This window comes from Phaethon aethereus (genome assembly GCF_964289735.1).
Source record: "Phaethon aethereus genome assembly, chromosome: 15".
Taxonomy (NCBI): domain Eukaryota; kingdom Metazoa; phylum Chordata; class Aves; order Phaethontiformes; family Phaethontidae; genus Phaethon; species Phaethon aethereus.
The window spans coordinates 12,813,543-12,835,060 of NC_138591.1; the positions used below are offsets into that span (position 1 = coordinate 12,813,543).

Genomic DNA, 21,518 nt, shown 5'->3' on the forward strand with positions numbered 1-21,518 from the left:
AGAAACTGAGGAGATGACAAAGTCTTCCCACATAGAGTGGTGTTAGCAATCAGGCCCCATTTGTATCTTTTCTGCTTGTTTGCTGAAGAAACTACAATTATTTTTAGCACTGTATTCTCAAATTCTTCTGCTCATTGTATACCAATTTATATGAGTTAATGAGAATGTCCCTTATGCATCCATTTAATTTCCGAATGCACCGATGTATGTACAAATATCATTGCTCAGTTGAGCTCTCTTTTTGATTTAGTAGTCTCATTTTCAAGTAATAATTTGAGTCCTTCCTTGTAAGCAGACAATACTTTTCCATATATGCTTATTTCTGCTGTAGCACCAAGCGTCTGTATATTATTTTAATGGTGTTAGTTTTATTTATACTTAATCCTGTGCTTTATGTTGAATTTTGCTCATCAATACTCCATAAAATCTGTTCTTTCTTGGGGGTCTGGATGAGGTTGTAAGAAAAACATTTTTTCATAGAAAAAAACAAATAGAATGCTTTAACTGATTACCACAAGCTGTTTGATATTTTCATGGTAAGCAAGAAAATGTTAGTGTGTCTTCTTTCTATGGAGTGACTGTGTAATAATAAATGTAACTCCTTTATGAGATTCATTGGGGAAAAAAAAAAATCAAAGGAAAACATGCTGCTTAATCTCCTGGAGAGGGATGAAGCACTCAGTATGCAGAAGTCTTTCAGCGTACATAATTCTATACATAGTATATTTTACAAGTTTGAAATTTTTATCAGACTACAATAGAAGTTACCATTTTTTTCAGCTTTAATTTTTTTCCACAATCAGATGATGTGTTATCATTTGATACACAGAGATAAAATGAGTACAGTTATATCCTGTATTATGGGTATGTATGGCAACACATCATTCATATGTAGTAGTAAAACCGCCTTTGGACCAGACTTATTGTCACTAGAAGGAGACTAGAAACTATTTCTGTACGGATGGTTTCAAGACACTTCATTAGATGTATCGTAACATGAGTTGTGCTAAATTATTCTCCATATTACTGGGGGTAAATAAATCTTCCAAGAGGGAAGATTTGTAAGGAAATGTGTTATACTTGCTTATTCTAAGGCTGTACTCTTTATTACAAAGGAAACCTGTTATATCTTTGAAAATTGATAGCTGCTGAATTGCAGCTTTTGTGAAAATGCCTTTTTATGATACAGTCATTGTGCAAACACAGTCTGAAGCGACAGGCAGATTATTGCTGTCTAAGCTACATTACTAAGAATAATGGATAATTACTGCTGTAGTTTAGTGATCCATCCAAGTTTACTTTTACTGGTCCTCGCTGATTTTATTTAAAATTGTGTTATTCTTATTTGTTTAATAATAAGGATGATTAACTTTAAGAAAATGGGCTTTTTTAAGTGGCATTCCTTAACTGTTTGTGATTTGTGTCCAGTCACCTGTCGCACTGAATTACTTCTGCTCTATGGTTTTTTTTTCTGAGAGTACGAATTCAAGTGACAGAGGATTTCATTTTTGTGTTTTCAAATTAAGGTGTTTCATTTAAAATTGAGTAAAACTTTCATCCTTAATATTTTTGTCAAGAACCAGTGGTTGTCCAAATGTCAATTAATAAAACATGATCTACAAATAGTGAAATAAAATATCTGCTGCTACCCATGAGGGAGTTAATTTGTTTTGCGTTATTCATCTATTTCTAATGGTGTCTCCAACATGCTGAATGTTTGTCTCTGGCTCTTTGTCAGCTCTGGACAGCAGCACTGGTATAGGATGTGTTGGAAATAGCTGAGCTGTCGCCAGAAACAGCTTTCAGAGGCAGTGTTGTAGATGAAATTTTTACTTGTGGGTTGTCTAGCAAGTGTCTGTTGGGAGCAGGAAGGCACAGCCCATGGGCCAGTAGGTACTTGCACACCCGACTCTTCCTCTTTTGTGGTGCTTTCTAATATCTACCCTTCTTGTCCAGGCCTAGGCTGAGGAACTGCTCACTTTTCAATGGACAGGATTTTGCTCCTTTCCTCCACTCCTGTTATCCAAGGTCCTTTGCAGTAGCTCAGTGATTCTGAATTCCTTGCCAGTGATTTTGAAGCCTGTGCCAGGCTGCCCTGTGGAAGGAAAGCTGAACAGAGAAATAAAAGATGCACATTGTGGGATGTTGGCACATTCCCTGCAGCATGTGTTTGGTAATGCAAACACGGTCATTTGTTCTTTGCACGTTTTATAGTGACACTTCCATTCTTAGTACCTGATCTTCAGCAATCGAGTTTACTCCCATAGAAATCAGGGACAATCAGAACAGAGCTTTTCTCTACATGAACTTGTTTCTGATTGTTTCTCTGAGATTTCTAATGAACTGACAGACTCTTGCAGTTGTAGCAATCACAGATCTCGGGTGAACATCCAGCCAGGTATCCATTTCCTGCAGAGCTTGGACTCGGGGAGCGATTCACTTTGGGTGGAATGGAGCACGTTAAGCGATATGTCATAGTTTTTACATCTCATTTTTATTTTCTTTTCCAACTTTCAATACACACTGTGCAGGAAGACTGCCTTATTTATTAGGGATTTGGAAAATCAACACATTTCTCCCTAAAACGAGCTGTATCTGCTCCTGAACACAGGACAATCCCTGCTTGCTCCACAGATACATCTTCCTTGCATCAAAGGGGGAGATTTGGTTCAGCTTCATTATTCATCTTCTGTTAATTATCTGTTAAGGTAACATGAAATACCATCATCTGGCAAACTCGAAGTCGCATTGCTTTTGTATAGAGAATTATGATTCATGGAAAGGAGTACCAGAGCTGCCTAGTGAGAAGTGTGCAGTGAAATCTTCCTCTGTTCTTCCACATTTCACCCTATTCCAGCAGTTTTGGTGGAGTATATTGCAAAAAATCAGGTCATGGCTTTTTCTTTTCGGCAGTACATCAGGACCCAGTATGACGTGTCAAGTTTGAGAATCAATCATAAAATACTTATTTTAATAAGGTATTTAATCATAGTGGAATGTTACACCTTCTGTGAATAGCAAGTATCAGATGGAAATGGCTAGGATGCTGCTTTCAAGTCTCAGTATTTTTCAGACTGGATTTTGGAGACCAGAAAGTCCTTTCTAAAGGACCTGCAAAAGAAGAGCAATCTTGTAGTCTGTAAACTTAAAATTGCTGTTCTAGGGTATGGCACTAGGGGACACAAATGGAGACAAATCAAGATACACTAGTTTAAGGCAAAGCACAATCCCTTGTGCCTATTACACTGAAATCTAAGCTGCAATTGCAACTTTCTTAACAAGAATTTTTGTTACATAAGGTCCCTGAAATGTAATGAGTACTCATCTTTCATGTGTGGAACTGAAGGCACTTGTAAGAACGGGTGTTTTGTTTGTTAGCCATCCTACACAAAAGGATTTTTTTCCTCAAAGGCACCCAAAGGATTGGTATCTGAATCCCCTTGATGCACAGCTCCATTAATGAAAATGAGCAAGGACCCCCATTTCGTGTTGGTAGACAATCTGTTTCAGTTAACGGAGTATTTAAACACTTTCCTGAGGACACATGTAGTAGCGTAAATGTTTAAATTGGGCATGGCCGAACTCTCACATCTGTGCAGATAGTCCTTTCTGCATAAGCATACCCACCTTTGGAGGCTGCTGAGCACCCTGAGCTCCCATTGAATTTAGATGTCAGGGTACTTACAATTTAGTTGCATTACAGATACTTGAAAAAATCTATTAACTATTGTAGTCTACGCTAAGATTAGTTAAAATTTTTTCATGTTTCCTACCTAGGTTAGAAAAACTCTGAAGCTTATTTTTATATTTTCATAGGAATCTATAAAGTCATTGATTTGTGTGGTGCTGTACCTATCTAGGAAATAGCAATATGCATAGTGTCAAATGCAACTAATAAAAATTTCTGGTATTAAAACATCAACCTGTATGTTTTGTTACTGATTTGTATTCAGTACGAGGGTTATTATGTCTCTTCAGAGTATGAAGATATTGTGCAGGTTAAGGAAGATAGTTTCAGTCCTCTTCACACTGTACTGAACATTGTACAAACATGTTTTTTTTTATAGCTGGAAATTAGATACTCAGTTTACTATAGCAGTGCAGTATATATATCTCTCTAGTCAAATCTGTAATAATTTCTAGAAAGAATTACTATGCCTTCTAAGGACCTAAACTTAGCATTTTGAACATTTCCTTTCTTGAAGTTAAGTTTTCTTTCTGATATTTACTGTAAATTGAAACCATGCTTAAAAATATTTTGCCTCTACTTAACTAAGGAATAGTAACTTGAGCGAAGGTATTTCATACAAGAAATAGTTTTACTGCCCATATAAAAATCTCAGTAATTTGAATATATGTTGGTAAAGCTTTTCTGCCTGGAATATTATTTGCTCATGGGAATAATGCCCGGCAAATCTCTTGATGTCTGATATTCTTGCAACTAAATAAGTCGATGCATCCTTAAGCAGAATGCCAAAAGGAAAATGTAGATTTAAGTCAAAGGTGTGAAACAGTGTGGGTAGAGTCAGAAAAAGTAGGTGCAACAGGTTTTGTCTGCGTATCTCTATTACCATCCGTCACAGAGTGCAATGGTGAACGCTCATGTCCTTGCCTGGTTAGCACCTTGATATTGCAAAACTGTTGTATCTGCCTGCAACTGAATTCCACATTCTTCCTATGTTTCTTCTAGTTTGGATGCAGTAGCTCTCAGTACTGGAGACTTTGCAACTACTTTAACACAAATGTGTTGTGCTTTGTCATTTCAGCTATGATTATTCGAAGGTTCTGCAATGAATACCAGTGAAACATCATCCATTGTTGGACTAAGCAGTAGGATTCATTCTAAGATATGCAGTTAGCCACCCTCTCGGCTTGAGCTAGGGTGATACAGCAGTACTGATACAGATCGTACATATCAAATTCTGTAACTGAATTTACTTCTGGCCTGCTGCTATTAACTGTACAATGGGAAAGGATATTCATTGCTAGACCGATGGGCTGATCACTCACTTTGAGAAAGCGTGTAATTTCTATTAGCATAACAGAAGAGCAGTTATAGCTTTGCCCAGAGGCCAAAGGTGATGCCTAAAGAGGAGAATATAGAGGATAAACATGAATGGTATCTCCTTTGAGTACCCTGTCTTCTTCAGATCTGCTGATTGTACCTGAAAGCAAAGGAGCATACTGAGTATTTTGAAACACTTCCTTCTAGAAGAATTTAAAAGCAGCATGCATGCTTCAGATAACTTACAATGTTTTTGTGACTTTGCCTTCCAAAGGCAGGTGAGTCAGGTTTGCACCTCTTCTTGTTTAGCACCCAAACTACCTGGGGAACCCAAATGCATGTGTCTTCTTGAAGAGAAAAAAAATATTGAATCTCTTGTCTAATCTTCCTCTGCTATTTGAATCTATCCCACAAATCTCTGTTGCCATGGAAAGCTGCTCTGAACAGCTCCTTGAACTCCATTTAGCCTTCTTCTTAAAAGATTTCCTTCGCATCTGCCTGCCTGTTTGTCCTCCCCAGCTAGCCTCTTCCTCTTGGGTTTCTCTCTTCAGCGCAGTGCCGCTGAAGCAGACTAGTTACACAGAGGTGGCTAGTCCAAGAGTCCTGGCTCATAAAGGAAAAGCCCACAGTTAACAAGTACGCAGTAAAAAATTAAATTTGCTTTATATTTCTTTTATTTGCTTAATAGTTTATACTCACCATTTGGTGAAAGGGGGTGGAGGGGGAGGTTGGTTGTTGCCTTCGTTTTTACTTGTTAAGTGTACATGTATGGAAATGTCTTAGTTAATGGTTTTCTGGCTTCTCATGCCAACACAAGTGAGAAGTATTTTAGCATTCAATGGAGACCAAATGTTTTCAGATAAGGAGATGATGTCTTAAGGCATTTTTATTCATATTTAATTATACATATCTTTCTGCATAGTGTATGGCATTGATGCACACATGCAATACATACTCGATCAGCCTATTTGGCTCGATTCGACTGCCATTAAATAATCAGTTGTTACTGATTCTGGATTTAATGCTGGATTCTTGGCCATAGCATATTTAAATGTTATTGTGGGTAAGTAAAGTTTTGATTCTGTTTACAGGATTAGTAAATTTGGATGGTGTTGGTTTTAAAGCTCCGAATGGTAAAAAATGTATGAAAATCCTCTCACAATTTTTGTTGATGCATGAACTGTAAGCAGTTATTGAAGGATCATCTTGTACAATATTTGTACTAGATAAGATAGAAAATTTGAACAGAGAATTATACTTGTCCTCAACCACACTAAACCCTTATTCTGAACCGCTTTTCCTGTAGGTTGGGGGTATGCAGTATGTATCTAAATTACTCTCTGATGTCATCTTATAGTTAAGTGAAATGGTTAGCATGTTAGATACCAAATAGCTGGAATGAAAATTTGCCCCCAGGATGAATTATTGCATAACATTGGTCCTTGAAAATTTCCATGAGCTATTCAAACAACTTACGTTTTTTGATTCCACAGGAATAATAATGTAAACACATGAAATTTTGCTTCGCTAAAACTTTACCATTAAACAGAAAAAATATTACCAAATCTACATATTTTAATTTAGCAGGTACCCCAAAAGATGGATCCAAAAAATTGGATTCTAGCATGTCCTGTGGACTGCTCACAATAATTTGTGTGCATGTTTAAACTTATGACTGGGGTAAAACAAAATTGATTTATGTGACTGATTTTGAAAAAAAAATAAATCATTAATTAGGCTGGTGCTGTAAAAAGCTGTTAATGAGACAAAATGTGGCCATTGTGCTTTTTTAAAGACTAATGGTATAACACTTTGAGGCAGTAAAATCTGTAAGAGTAAACTATTAGAATGGAATTTTTTTTAACAAAAACTTAAAAAATACAGATTAGCATGCTTCACTTTTTTTGAGAGAGGGAGAGAAAACACTGCTTTTTAATTTGTTTCTCTTTTTGGAGTTCCTTGGAAGTTTTAGAATCTTTCTTTGTGTTGGAGATCCATCTGCCTGTACCTGTTCATCAAGGGCTCATTTTGAAACCGGACGTTTAAACCCCATATACAAGGTTGTTTTCAGTAAGCGTGGCTGTTAACAGCAGGATTGTTATCACGATTTATAACTATAACTATCTGTCTGCTCCAAGAAAAAATATGTCGCTGTAAACTAAGTGCTTTGATTTTATATCCATTAAAGTTTCCCAAATTGCCCATGAATCAAGAGAAGCTCATCTCTGATGGCCCTATGGGAGCAGATGTGGTTCAAAGTAAATGAACTAATTGATTTGATAGATAATTCTCTATAATCACAGGCTGAAACTGGAGGAAGGTGAGAAATTCCACATAGCCCAGCATATTGTTTTGGTAGTAAATATGTAGTATCTCAATACTGGTATGAAACGTGAACATTGGTAAATAATGCCCCAGTGTGAACGTGAGAGAGCTGGATAGTGGGGATGGATAATCTACATACCAAGATTTTTATTTATTTTACAGAAACCTATCTGACTCATTTGGCTGGTATCCTTCAATAATCCTATGTCTTTGTAGTATTTTATTTCTAGAGGAAAATTATGTCAGTTCCAATGAAATACCAGTACTAGGAGAGGAACATTATCCAGACTTTTCCTTTCCTCAGGTGGCTGTGTCTCTCCCTGCTGGAGTTCCTGAGTCTTGGCCTTTCACCAGGCTAATTCACAAGCTCACTGATGCCCTCTTAATGCTTTTTATTTCTGTTACCTGCTGAAAAGCTTTGTATGATTCTGAAAAATTAATTATTTTGTTTCCGATAGTAAGTCTGGGCTTTCCTCCTTCAAACAAGTACATTTTGAAAGTTTTGCAGTAAAATCGTGGTTTGGGTTTGTTTCTACCTTTTTATAACATCGTTTCATTGTTTATTGTTCTCATCCAGGTAGTTAAAATGTACAGACTAGATCATCATCAATTTGTTCTAAACTTTCTTACGTTGCTGTGAGGAGAACAGGATCAGGACCCTATTTTCTTCTGACACAGTCACCACAACTTTGTTGTGATGTATCAAATGTGAATTGTTGGCAGATGAATGTTTTCATACAGCAGAAAGCCAGTTGCTTTCACCAGTATTGTTGGAGTATCTTCGCAGCAATTGCCTTCTCTGTCTTTGAAAAGTCATTAACTTTCCTGATTGCTCCCCAATCATTCATAATGACTGTTGAAGAATTTTCACTGAAAGGACAGTCTTAAGAGCTTGCCATGTCAACTCAGGTGTTCCTTGAGGTGAAAGATGTGCTGCATGGATAATTTAAAGGCATTTTCCCATGGAAAATTACGTCCTTTTGGGCTCTTCAAGAGACTATTTACTTGTATCAGTGTAGTGCTGACTAATTACATGAATAAAGCAGAAGGACACTGCTTGTACAAACCATGAGAAAATCAGACACCTAAATATAAAAAATGGCAAAACATTTATTTGCAGTCATGACAAGGGGCATAAGAGAAATGATACTCAGCTATAAGCTATGGCATAAAATCTGTCCTTCTTGCTAACTAATTGATCTGTGAGGTCACACATATTTTTCAAGATTTGTTTTCATAGTGAAATACTTACAGGAAATTAGAAACTTCTGTACAAATCTCATCTTCTCCATGAAAGAAAAACATTTTAGGATAATGGTAACACTTTACACTGATGTACAACACCGCATGATCCTGCATGGGTTAAAGAGTGACTGACATATTCAAGAAATATTTGAACATACAAAGCGAATATAATTTATCTGAAAATACTCTTTATTCTCCCTCATCTTCCTTACAGGTATCCATAATCCTTATATGTTGGGATTCTTTTTCATCGCAAAAGCTGTACAGTAACTGTTTATCATCCAAATAGCTCCACACTGCCTTTTTGTAGAATCACAATTTTGCCCTTCCTCGTTGAAGTATTCACAGTGTGAGACATTTCTGTAACAGTGGAAGTTGAAATTTGTCTAGGAAGGAGGCATCTTGTGAATAAACCTTTCATCAAATGACCACACAAAAATCCCTGCTGGTTTGCATGAATTTTTTCAGGATTTTATCAAGTTTGGTCACAGGCTTGTTGATGTGATTTCAGCCTTTGAAAGCGTTTATCACTTGCCTGTCCTGGTTCAACAGGAGCTCAGACTGAGATGCCACAATTTCCAGTGTTTGAGCAATCTGTGGATGGAAACCCAGATGCGTCGAAAACCCAGACGGTGTGTTCCAGCCCATGGAACGGTTCATGAGCTCTGTGCTAAACTAGTCTTCTTCCATAACTAAGTTATGTTGTTTCACTGTGATGGCATGTTGCGTTGCTTTAATTCATTAGACATGACACTATAATTTGAAGAATGTAAAGGATCAAAAACCGGTGGTCTCGGCGATGATCTGTAGAAACCCTGTTCTCCTTCCTTTGTATTCGTTTATTTGCTATCCTGGTATAGAAAAAATAGTGACAAAGTTCAATTCTTGCAGCAGGCCCAGATAAGCCACGCAGGTAGTATAAAATTAAATGGATATATTAAAGACAAAATAAAATCAAACCAGAAAACCCTATCTGTTATCTAGCAAAATTCTTAGAATAAAACCATGACCTGAAAATACAGAAGCCTCTGCAAAATGAATCCCTGCAGGCTCCCTCTGGAAATGGGAAAGAACATGCTTGATTAAGCCAGTGCTAACCTTTCAAAATCATGTTTCTCTGATATTTATTCCTTGAAATAATAAAAGGGGACATGTCAGATGTTGGAAAGCCATAATGTACTCCCTTGCTTGCTACTGCCCTTTTCTAACTTGAGTGTTCCTCTCCCAGAGCAAACTTTGATAATAAAAAGTAAGGCCTCGGTTTGTCCTTTTTGTTGACCTTTATACGTTTTGTGTCTCTACATTTGCACCAGTTGAATTAGAGTAAGAAAATTTCCATCCTTTTTCTAGCTCTGCTAGAAGGCCTTAGTCTTCTTGGTGGCAAACACATTCACAGGTGTATACGGACAATTTTGGAGAACTTAAAATCTATTGTATAGGGGCTGCAGGAGCCTGCGCGCCCTCGTCCGCAGAGCCCCTGCTGCCCCCTCCCTCCCGGTCAGCTCAGCCCAGGCCTCGGGAGGGCTGGCATGGGGGGTCCAGGCGTTGCTGGACAAGGACAGGGGGACTAGTCCAGCTCCAGGTCAAGTGCAAGGAGCAAGTCAGTGTCAGCTGGGGCTGGGCATGGGCCTTGCCTCAGGGTGATGGCAGCCGGGGGGTCCCACGGGGGCGATGGTGGCTGGTGGGCGATGCCTGGGACCCGGGCAGCTCCGTAGCCCACGTGGAGGGGCAGGAGCACAGCTCCCAGAGGAGAGGTTGGTATCAGAGGAGAAACCTGCAGGCGGGAGTCGTGCAGGGTTTTGCGATGTGTGAGGCCGGAGAAGCGACAGGTCCTTGGGAGGCAAGACTTTTCTGCTGTTTGTAATAATTAGTAAATCATTTCCACCCTCACATGTTCTGCTTTGCCTGAAAGTACATAATTTTGTATAATTTTCCCCAAATTGCTCCCATGCTGATAACGGGGGAGTTTTCTCCCTGGGTGCCTCAGTGAGATGTTTGTGTTGGGAATTGCATGTTGTATACTGTTAATGAATAGAGGCAGGAATTTAATGACTTAAGAGTTTAGAAGTGTGGAAGGTATCTTGGGAGGAAAGGTTTTCCTTTCAGCTCCTCCACTGCAGTCTTTGCATTGACTGAAGGTTTTGCGTGGGTCTGTATAGTGCCACGAAGGAAGACTGTATGGCTGAAACCTAGATATTGATGACAGATAGACGCGATTCACTTCCCGTTTACTTGGGGATTATTACATCATTTCAAGTAATCCAAGAAAAGTGGTACCAAGTTAACACACTGCAAGATACATTATTTACCTACATTTGAGATTGGTACTAATAATTTTCTTCTGTGTATTTTTGATGTGATGCTAAGTTATTCAGCTTAAATTCATGACTAATCTCTGGCTTTCAGTTTTTCTAGTCTTAACGAAAATGCCAAATAACTACTATAATTCATTAAACAGGAAACAGCTTGGACTGTATATGTAGATCTAGCACCACATGCCTTAAATCTGATATAAAAATGGAATATACAAGTTACAGTGGTGTAAAATAGGAGAAAAATAATTTTTGCTGGATCTCTGGAAGATACAGAGTGAGGAAGAATGAAGTAATTAAGATAACTTTAAAGTCCTACTTGTAGTCCTGTCATAATAATCTTGTTTCTAGCAGAATAAAATCCTCTGGATTGCTTTTTAAACCGTGTTTCATATTGGTTTTTGCTTCTTGTCATAATATTGTCTTACCAGAGAAACAACTGTCCTCAACAAGTCTGCCAAGTGGAAAATTGATTTGGTCTTATGCTGACCCCTATTTTGTTCTGGTTTAACATTGCATTTTCATTTAACAAAAGGTATACTATTTTAGATAATAAATGTTTCTTTCTTTAACTAACCAGCTATTGCAGCTTTTTCCCTAGTAGGCAGAAACTACTGTCAAGGCTTACCTCAGCTGTTACAGCAGCTGTGAATATGCCCTGCTGATCTCATGGAAAGGCTGGAGCTAGGAAACTAGGATGTCATGAAAATAGCTGAGGATGAGGTTTCAAGAGAAATATTCCTGTAATTTGTTGGAATTGGGGAAGTGAAATGTGCAATTCTGACAACAGCGACAGATTTATAGACTCAGTACACTAATTAAAAAGCAACTTACTAGAATATATTAATCTATGAAATGACAGCACTAGAGAGAGCTGCTCTGTTTTGTGCACAAGCATGGGAACACTGAAGTGCCCTTCTCCTGTAATGACAGAATTTTATATTGGATACAAAATTCAAGAATAATGTTAAACAAGAAACAATTGAAGGATTACCTCCTCCTGGCGTGAAACACATGGGGAGATGTTTCACTATAAACTATATGTTCATGCGCAAGACAGAAGGAAACAAAGAGTTTCCATTTGTTCTTTTCCTTCTCTTTTCATTGCTGTTTGTTGTTTACATGACTGCGGTAGAATCCAGCTAAGCAGCTAGAACAGAAAAATCAAATAAAGCGTTAATAATTTCCACAGCTGCTTCTAACTAAATTTTTGCTCATATCAGTGTAACATCTTGGGATTTTCATGCTTTGAGATTTATCTGTGGAATTCCTTTTTATAAAAGTTTCTTGTATTGGATAAGTGGTACAGCTTCCTTGCATCCTCCACCAATAATCTCAATAGATGAGGCCACGAGGAAAGAAAAAGAATGTATTTCTGACGTGCATTTAAAACACCTCTGATATTATAACTGTATTCCTATAGCAATGACTTAGATGGATATCTTGATAGATGACTTGATAGATGACAAGATGACAGTTAAATGAACATAACTGAATAATTCTGTTTTTTTCAAACATCAACTTAGTTTGCTTTTGAATATAGAAAAGTAGCACTTAAATTCTATATGTGTAACAAAATACTAAGTCTGTATAAAGCAAAGGAATAATAACGCTCTTCAGGAAGAATGTGAAGCTTTGAAAATAGCAAAATGAACAGTTCTGCAGATGGTTAAGGATATAGTAGTTGAATCCCTTATAGTTTTATTTATTTATTTGCTGTTTCTTCACTAAACTCCCCCCCACCTCCAACTTAATGGGTAATATGTCCTTGAATATTCTCCTTACAGGCATTTAAATATCTGCCAAAGTTCCTAAGGCTGCAATTTGCTTGTAATCTTCCATCTGTTTCAAATTCATTGTAAACACATACAGTCAGATCTTCAGCTCTATGAAAGCATCACATGAAATCAGTGGAGCTACAAGGAATTTCTTCAGATGAGAATCTTACTTGTGATATTTGTATCTCCACTTTTACTGAACCCAAACTTGTTTTCACCATATAATTACAATTTTTTCATCATTCTGATCACGAATTGATATTACTTGCCTGATTTTGATTAAAGTTCACATTCACAATTATGTGAAAATTATTAATGTAATATGGGTGTGAACTTTACAGAAGTAAACTTTTCATAAACCTTTCATAAACTATTTTTCTAACAAAATGTCTACAAAAGGAAAGGATTTATTTTTAGTAGTTTGTTTGTGTTGTCAGACTCCTGTAATGGTGACACAGGCCGTTGTGCACAAGGTTGTCGTTCTTGGCCAGGGAAGATGACAAGGGCTGCTCTAGGTTAAAAGTTGGTATTTAATAGTTAGAAAGGTCACACTTGGAAATGTCCATGTGCATTGGTTTTTGCCCACAAAGTCTTCATCTTCAGTTGCCTTATTGGAGAAGTTCCTTGTGATGCTTGAAGGACCAAGGTGTATGTACTGTTTGAAAGAATTATTCCACTACACTAGTAGCCATAAACCATATACAGAAACGGGGTAGAGTGAAAGGATACGCTGGAAATGATCTATTTAACTTATTGTAAATTATTGTACTTATTTTTACTGTCATTTAGTATAATCACAAGTAAAAACCAGGATAAGAGCTGGAGAAGAAAACTTAAGTCATTGACTTTGCATGACAATATTTTTTTGTTCAATTAGGTTTTAATGTTCAATTAGGAAGCTACAGCAAACTCGGATTCGTGGCATTGTCTCTAGATATCTAATTTACTTTGTAATAGTAGATTAGTAACTAAACCATTAAATGTTGACTCTGAGCACACTTTCTGTGGGCTGGGTTTCTTTAGCTGTGTCTTCAGATGAAAGGCTTGTTTGTTTATTTTTAAGTATACAGTGCAGGTCACCAGGAAATAGCCCCTAGAAGCATTCAGCAGTTGAATCTTGCTAATTTAGTTCTTCTCTCAAATATGTTTTATAACACCTGTGACTAACCGCAAACCACTGCAGATCTGGCGCTGGCATTCCACGTGCCATCTTTGAGGTACCAAAGCAGCCATGGCAGATGACTTCATTGCCACCAGTGGTGTGTATTTTGTACCTTTGATATCAGTCTTCATGGTCTGACACAAGTCGTAAGACTTGTATTGCTGTCAAGCTATATAAAATCCTGGTGTCAAGTTCTTAACGCTTGGAAAGTAATAACACTCCTCATCTTCTATTAAAAAAATACAGACACTCAGTTTGCTCTGAAGAGGTTTCAGAACTTGTAGAGCTCAATTACCGTTCTCACTAATAATTGTATGTTTAACACCACCTTGCCATGAAACCTAAGTCAATTAATCTGTTTCTGTCCCTTGCAAGTGTAAAATAGGATAGCAGTTCACAACCACGCTCATAAAACTCTTTAAATTAAAAGCACCATGTGTCTCTCTCCTTTAAAGGCTACATAAGATATCTTGCATGGTTAATATCTTATTTTTAAATCATAAGTTTTTCTTTCAGTAGATGTTCATGCTTTCTGTATCTGAAAATGATGCACATAAGTTGCCTGTTCGGAATAAATACTGAAGTAAAATGAGAATAAAAAATTATATAGCGTACTGTAATAATTGTGATGTATATAAATCTAGAATGTAAAATTCAAAAATAAATTTAGATCTTAAAGCAACTTGGCAAAAATAGACCAATGAAAATGTTTGTAAATGGAGTGCCAGCAAAATGTACTATTGTGTTGCCTATTTCTGATAGATGTTGTTAAGAGGCACCTGCCCTTACGCTGTATAAAATGTTATGAATACTGTAAAAACCTAACACAAATATTAGAAACAAGTCTTATTGCCTGACACAGCTGTGTCAGGCAATGCAGCTACCAGTTACAGACCATGAGGCCATTTTTTGAATTTACTTCCATTTAAGTCCTTTAAGAAGGACATCAACAGCTTGCAGGTTGTCCCTGGAGTCCTATCCTTTAATTCTACGTCAGACATCAATGGGCCGTGTGCTCTGAATGGAGCATGATCAGTAGTGAGTCCAGGAACAGTAGTGAACTCAGTACCTGGGAATGGTAAATCTACTTCTGCAGAGTTTGACAGCTTCCACCAAATCCAATGAACATGTGGAAATAACGTATCCCTCAGACATTAGGCCTGGAAGTACAGAGCTTCTTCATATATATATAGCATGTGCATTGCAATTTATTTCCATTGTAACTAAAAATTGATATGAATTTATTGGGTCACATTGCTAGTAAGTTTGATGAATCTAAAGCTACCTGCTGGAGATAAATTGTTTAACAGTGGCTGGCTGTCTCTAGGGAGCTTCCTCAGTAAGTACTGATTTGAGTTGTCTTCAAGTGACCGAGCACTCAGAAATTTCCTGCATAACTATCTGTTTGTCACTCTTTGGCAAATATTTTAATTAGCCCTGGTACCTATGATCAGTGTTGCTTATTAATGATATTAATATGATAAAGCACAGAAAGTTATTTGAATGCAATGAACATTAGGTAGCCATGGTGGACCAAAGAAAGCAGAAGGATTAGAGATTCTATTCCCTTCAGACTTGTGCAAAAGTTGTAACCCTTCACTCTGTTTGGCATTCTAGGATGTGATGTCCACGTTCTTCCAGTTTGGGGCTTCCATCCAGCAAGAAGCCATTGTCATGCTGAAGATCATGCAGGATTATGACTGGCATGTGTTTTCTCTGGTGACCACCACCTTCCCCGGATATCGAGACTTCATCAATGTCATTAAGACCACGGTGGAAAATAGTTTTGTGGGCTGGGACATGCAGAATGTCATTGTACTCGATACCGCCTTTGGAGATGCCAAGACCCAAATTCAGCTGAAGAAAATTCATTCATCTGTCATCCTGCTATATTGTTCCAAGGACGAAGCTGTCTACATACTCGATGAGGCTCGTTCCCTGGGCCTTACTGGCTATGATTTCTTTTGGATAGTTCCCAGCCTGGTTAGTGGTAACACTGACATCACTCCCAAGGAGTTTCCTTCAGGACTCATTTCAGCATCTTACGATGAGTGGGACTACAGTTTAGAAGCTCGTGTACGGGATGGCCTTGGGATTATTGCCACTGCTGCATCAGCCATGCTGGAAAAATACTCCTTCATTCCCGAAGCAAAAACTAGCTGCTATGGACAACTGGAGAAAAATGACCGGCCATCTCACACCTTGCACAAGTAAGGCTTATTGTTTGTTTGTTTGTTTTTCCCTACATAACCTTGGTAATTTTCCATTCTATTGCCATTATGTGTTTCTTGAAGGAGAATATTGTTTTTTTTAAATTCCATCATGCCCATTTTAAGCAATGATTTTCAGATGTTCCAAGGGAACATGCAAGAGGACTTGCTGCACTGATAACCGTGCACATGGAAATGATGTTATGTGCTTTGGAGAATAAATACTGCTCTGGATCTGATGTAGAAGATGACAGAAATTGGCCTTAGATGGTATGAAGCTGAGTTAATAAAATTGTGCTGTTGTGTGCTTTAGCTATGAGGTAAAATTGCCAAAATGCTCTGGAGGCTGTGCCTGTATCACTTGCATCAGCAGGAACCTGGTAATATTTTTAGAAGACGAGATGTGCAGCACTAAAGAGGTGTCCCTGGAAATTATAGAAATATTATATCAGGCAGATTTTATCACCTAATAACTGAAATCTGTCACTTCTGCTTGTGAGGATTTTATTTTTGTCACCTGTACTAGAATAACTGTAAAAATTAATCTGCATTAATCCAAGTTGATATGGAAGTTTTTTCAGAACGGTTTGTCATATGGGAACTGCCAAGGTTTAAATCAGGCTTCTTTGCTTCTATCCAAAATGTTGCATAATACATGCCACACAGTAATACATTTCTTTATCTGCTTTGTGAGAGGAAGTACAGGAAATCTTGCATGTTTTTTGGTAGCTCTTTACAATATCTCATGTAGAAGCTGTTAAGCAGTGTTTATGAAATTTGTTCTGACCAAATATTGCAGATGAAGTGCTCTCTACAGAAAAGCAGGATGGAATTGGCACAAGAAGGAAAGTCAGTGCTGATTTCATATAGGAGACAGTGGAACATTTTTAATCTTCTGAGATGTATGTGCATATTTAGATTAGGGGTTGATTGCCACATGATGTCCTAGAACAGTTGCTGTTTACCATGAAAATGGCATCGTTGTGCACAGCATTCTTCAGAAGCGCTCTTACAAGCCAAATGCTGTCAAGTAAATGGATTTTAACATTTCATACAGGTATTTCCTAAACAGTGTGACCAAAGTTCAGAAACTCGCACAGTCCTCCTTAGAGAGGGCTTGCCTTTAGTATGACACGACCACTTTTTTTTGGTCTTCCCTTTCCTGTTTCTAAGCCTCTGCCTCTGAAAGTACAAATTTACCAGAGGTGTTGCAGAAAATCTGTAATTCTTTTCCTGCTGCCCCACTCGCCCCTGGGGAGTGAGAGGAGGCAGCACTGGGCTGGGTCTCCAGTCCAGCATGGCTCTGGGAAAGCCATCACAAGGTCACTCGTGTCAGGGCAGGGCAGCTGGAAGGCCCTGCTGGGATGGCTGTCCTACCCGCGCCCAGTACGCAGTCCTCATACGGTTCTTCTTGATGCATGTGCTGACGATGCCAGATAAAAGTGGAAGGTAATGGCATCCCATTAACCAAATTCTGTGCCTTAACAGTGGGATCTGTACAGAGAAAGAAGTTCACTATTAATACGTGAACACCAGTTTCTGTGAAGTTAAATTGTATTCTGTTGTCAGTATTGTTGGTGTTTAAAATACTGTGATTCAGTTGGATGGGCCACAAAAACTTGAACGTGCTTTGAAAAGGACTCCTACCCCATTGTGTTGGTAATACACTGGTGTGGACCTGAGTGAGGTATTCAGTATTCAGCATAAGTTGTCTTTCTTCAAACAATCATTTTTTTCTCATTAAATCTGTATGACTACAAGAATAGGGATTGTGAGTGTTAGGACAGTGAGATTAGACTTCACCGGGAGATTCTGCAGTGTGCAGTGCATGATGCACATAGAAATTATTAATAGGAGAAGTTGTAATATAGTGCACCGTGGTTAACGAAGTCACTTCCCAGCGCGAAACACTGACCTATGAAGTGAGACTATATTTTCCATACCAGAGATTCTTTGAGCTTCTCCAACACCACAAGAAAAAGCAGCAGGCTGTTTTTAATTTAGAAATGTCAGAATTACACTAAAATGAATAAACTTTAAATAGGCCTTCTTATGTAATAACTCCCCAAGACTATTCTTGTCACATACAATCTGCAGGAAACGCAAGTATGTACAAGCATTTAGCAGTGCTAAGTAATCTCTGGGAGCTGACCAGTCTCTCCATGCCAAGGTGAATTACGTAAATTCATTGTACTTTCTTATCCTCATCACCAAATTGTAGGTTTCTTCCTTATATGACAAATCAATGCCTAAATTGGGGTTTTATTCTGAAATGTAATCTTCACATTTCAGGCCACAGATAGTGCAGCTTTATATTTTAAACTACAAAATAAATGTATATGATGCTGTATTAAGGAGCTAACTTGAACAAAGGATTTTGGAGCATCCTCACGATGAAAAGGGGTAAATTAATTGTAAACAGCCAATGAACCTGGGATCTGCAGTACTGTGCCTCCCTATTTGTGCTGGAAATCACTGGAGAAATAGGGTTGCATGAAGGCACACTGCTTGTGAGCTCAGGAGGCTCCATGAGGCGATGCTTGAGCAAAACCAAGCTCAAGAATGGAGAAAAAAAATAGGGGTTTTAGACTCCATCTATTATAATGACATTCCAATTCAGCCTTAAACCCAGTATACTGTTCTAAGGCTATGCCATAATAGCTAATTTGCTTGTAAATGGAGGTTGGTAATGTTTTGTGTGCCACTTCCCGCATCGAGATAGCAATTTTAATTTCCATTTATGAAGAAATTCTATGTAAAGAATTTCTATGTGAAGAAAGCCATGAATTGAAAGCGCCTCCTCCCTCTTTCTCAAACCCTTTGAGTATTAAATTGGTTTGAAGATATATATGTTTTGAAGCACACAATTTATCTTTCCCCTGTCACTGCAATTTTAAGATGCTTTTATTGGCTTTCTAGACCCAGAAAAAATCAGGTTTGCTTTAGTTTTTGGAATTATTTGATCAATGTTCAGTTCTGATACACATGGGAAAACTAGTTTTTCCCTATGAATAAAGGATTTAAAATAAAATACAGGGATCGTTTTCAGCACATTGAAGAATATACATGCATATATATACATATATGTATGTATTGATTCAGATCATCTTTTCCCATCTGTGTAAGACCCAGATTCTCCCACGGCGTGAAATATTGCCACTAGCACAGCAGGATAGGTAGAATTAGCAGCTCATTAATGCGATGTCAGTTGAACAAATGCTTGCGCTCTCTCTAAAAAGGAAAACATGTAAGCAAATAAACAGTGAAACAAAATAACCCTGCCAGTTGTCATGGAAAATGCTGCTGCTTTGTGAATAGAAGCACTTCTGTTTTGTCTGGAAGAGTAATCGTGTTGTGTGTAAAAGTCATAACCCTGGGAGATACATTTCACAACAACATTTCCAACCACTCTGATCTGTACAGGGATGGATGGGGATGACAAGGCTGTTGCTCTCTTGTCATTAACCTGCAAAGCAAAAAGATGTGTCTGTCCATAGGTAGTCAGACATTTACCACGCCATGTTTACATTTAGTTACATTCAGTTTCCAAATACAACCAAATGTCATGCAGGATTTGGAGACTCATCTTTCTTTCGGTAGTGAAGGTGTAGGGCTAGAAAGCTGTCCAAACTGCGCTCGGCAGGTGTGTCATTGAGATGACCCAAGCACGGTTTCCATTATTCGTCATCACCGAGCCCAGGAGCAGGAGCACTGTGAGGTCCAAAGGGCCAGATACAAATACTTGACTTGATCCTGCCGTGAATCACTCAACTTTAAAAACTTGGGGACTCAGTGGGAACAGTGTTTTGAGATGTGCTACCTAATGTTGGTGTCTTTCCATGGCCTACTGCATGGTTCATTTTCTTGTCCCTGCTGTTGTGCTGCTGTTAGCTTACCGCATGGCTATGAGACAGCGTCTTCTTCAGAGGGCAAGGGTATGCTGTCTCTCTAGTCCTGATACTCATTCATCAAGTCCAATATTTTGATCCCAGCTTTTAGCAATAACAGATAAATTTTCCTCTTTTTCTTTTGAGCAAAATCAGGCATTAGACACAATGGTTTGATGAATAATCCAGCAAATCTGGTTTTTTCTGCATAGAGATCAACAGCCGATTTGCAGAGGATTTGTTCATTTAAGTTCTGTCAAAAGACTTGGGAAAAATAAGTATCATCTGCTTTATTGTATGATTGAAGATGTATCGTTATTTAACTAATTATATATGAAGCAACATGCCTTTTCACTAGTAGCATACTTGCTGTGCAGATAAACAAATGTTATTTATAGTCACCCCAGACTCTCCAGGATATTTTGTCTCTCTTTCCCATTTTGTGATCCCACTGTGGTTTTACTGGATTACAGGAGTGCATTGCAAGCAGGGTGATGATCTGAGACTGTAACGCATGTTTCGGTAGTCACATACATTGCTTATGTGTTGTGGAGAGAAATGGCTAATCTGAGTAGATTTTCAATTTAGTACTTCATTTTTGGTAACTTTAAAGCTTAAAGAAGTTTCGGTTTTTGCACACTGGTAGATTTGTTTCACTACTGCCAATGTTGCTCTACAGAAGCAAATCCAAATGAGGATGATACACCTAAATGGCTGAGGGCATGAACAACGCTGCAAGCCTTTGTGGAGTGCTGAGGCCACAGGGATGTGGAGAGCAGCAGATTTCCAGGGAGGACAATATATTTAGACAGGTGTCTCCAAATAAACACTGAGCTGCCAGTCCTAGATTTAATGGTAACAACTAATTTCAGACGTCCTGGATTACAAGAAATTATTATTGTCAACTTGAAAAAATGAATGAGGAAAGGCACTCAAGACACGAAAATATTTTGTAAGTGGCAGGATCCCACTTAGGCTCATGAACTTGTGTGGGGATGCTTTCTGATCAGGAGACCCAGTAGAGTATTGTAGCAATTGGATTGGTACACAGGGGTACACAACGTCTAATTTACTGCTGATGAGCAGATTTTAAACAGTAACAAATAGATATTTGCACTTCTTTTAATTCATGTGCTGTAATTGCCATCTTCTATAGTATGAGGGCATTTTCCATATAGTTGCATTATACAGTAGGAGCTGCACTGATGAATCTGTTGTCACGTTCCTCTGAAAGTAAACGTAAACTCCACTGGCAACAAAATAGGTGTTGTGGAGGAAAACACTCCACGCAAGAGATTCCGACATGGTGATTGTTTACTCATGAAGTGATTCAAGAAATAATAGAAAATCTGTATCAGAATTGTCTCCCAGGTTAGGTGAGTTTAGGAAGCAGAAGGTACCAAACAGTTACCAGATTAGGGGCTTTAGGAACATTTTCCCCTTTTTGTGATAATTAAAAACATTTTAAAACAAGAGAACAAGCATGGCCTCTGCTCTGGAGTTGAGCAGAGCCAGCCTTCAGGCCTTGAAATTCAAAATGTAAGTGAAGGTTCTTGGACGCGGAGCTGCTGCAGACAGTGTCCCCTTGCAGAAA

At 38.2% G+C, this 21,518-nt stretch overlaps 1 protein-coding gene across 1 annotated transcript in view; it reads left to right on the forward strand.

Annotated features, from left to right (window-relative positions):
- The window catches only part of GRIN2A (glutamate ionotropic receptor NMDA type subunit 2A), a gene marked incomplete at both ends in the record, with an annotated part of 174,296 nt that overhangs the window by 81,652 nt on the left and 71,126 nt on the right, over positions 1–21,518 (forward strand). Inside the window, one exon of the mRNA XM_082006717.1 lies at positions 15,445–16,037. Coding sequence (XP_081862843.1) covers positions 15,445–16,037 — 593 coding nt within the window. The remainder of the gene's footprint in view (positions 1–15,444; positions 16,038–21,518) is intronic.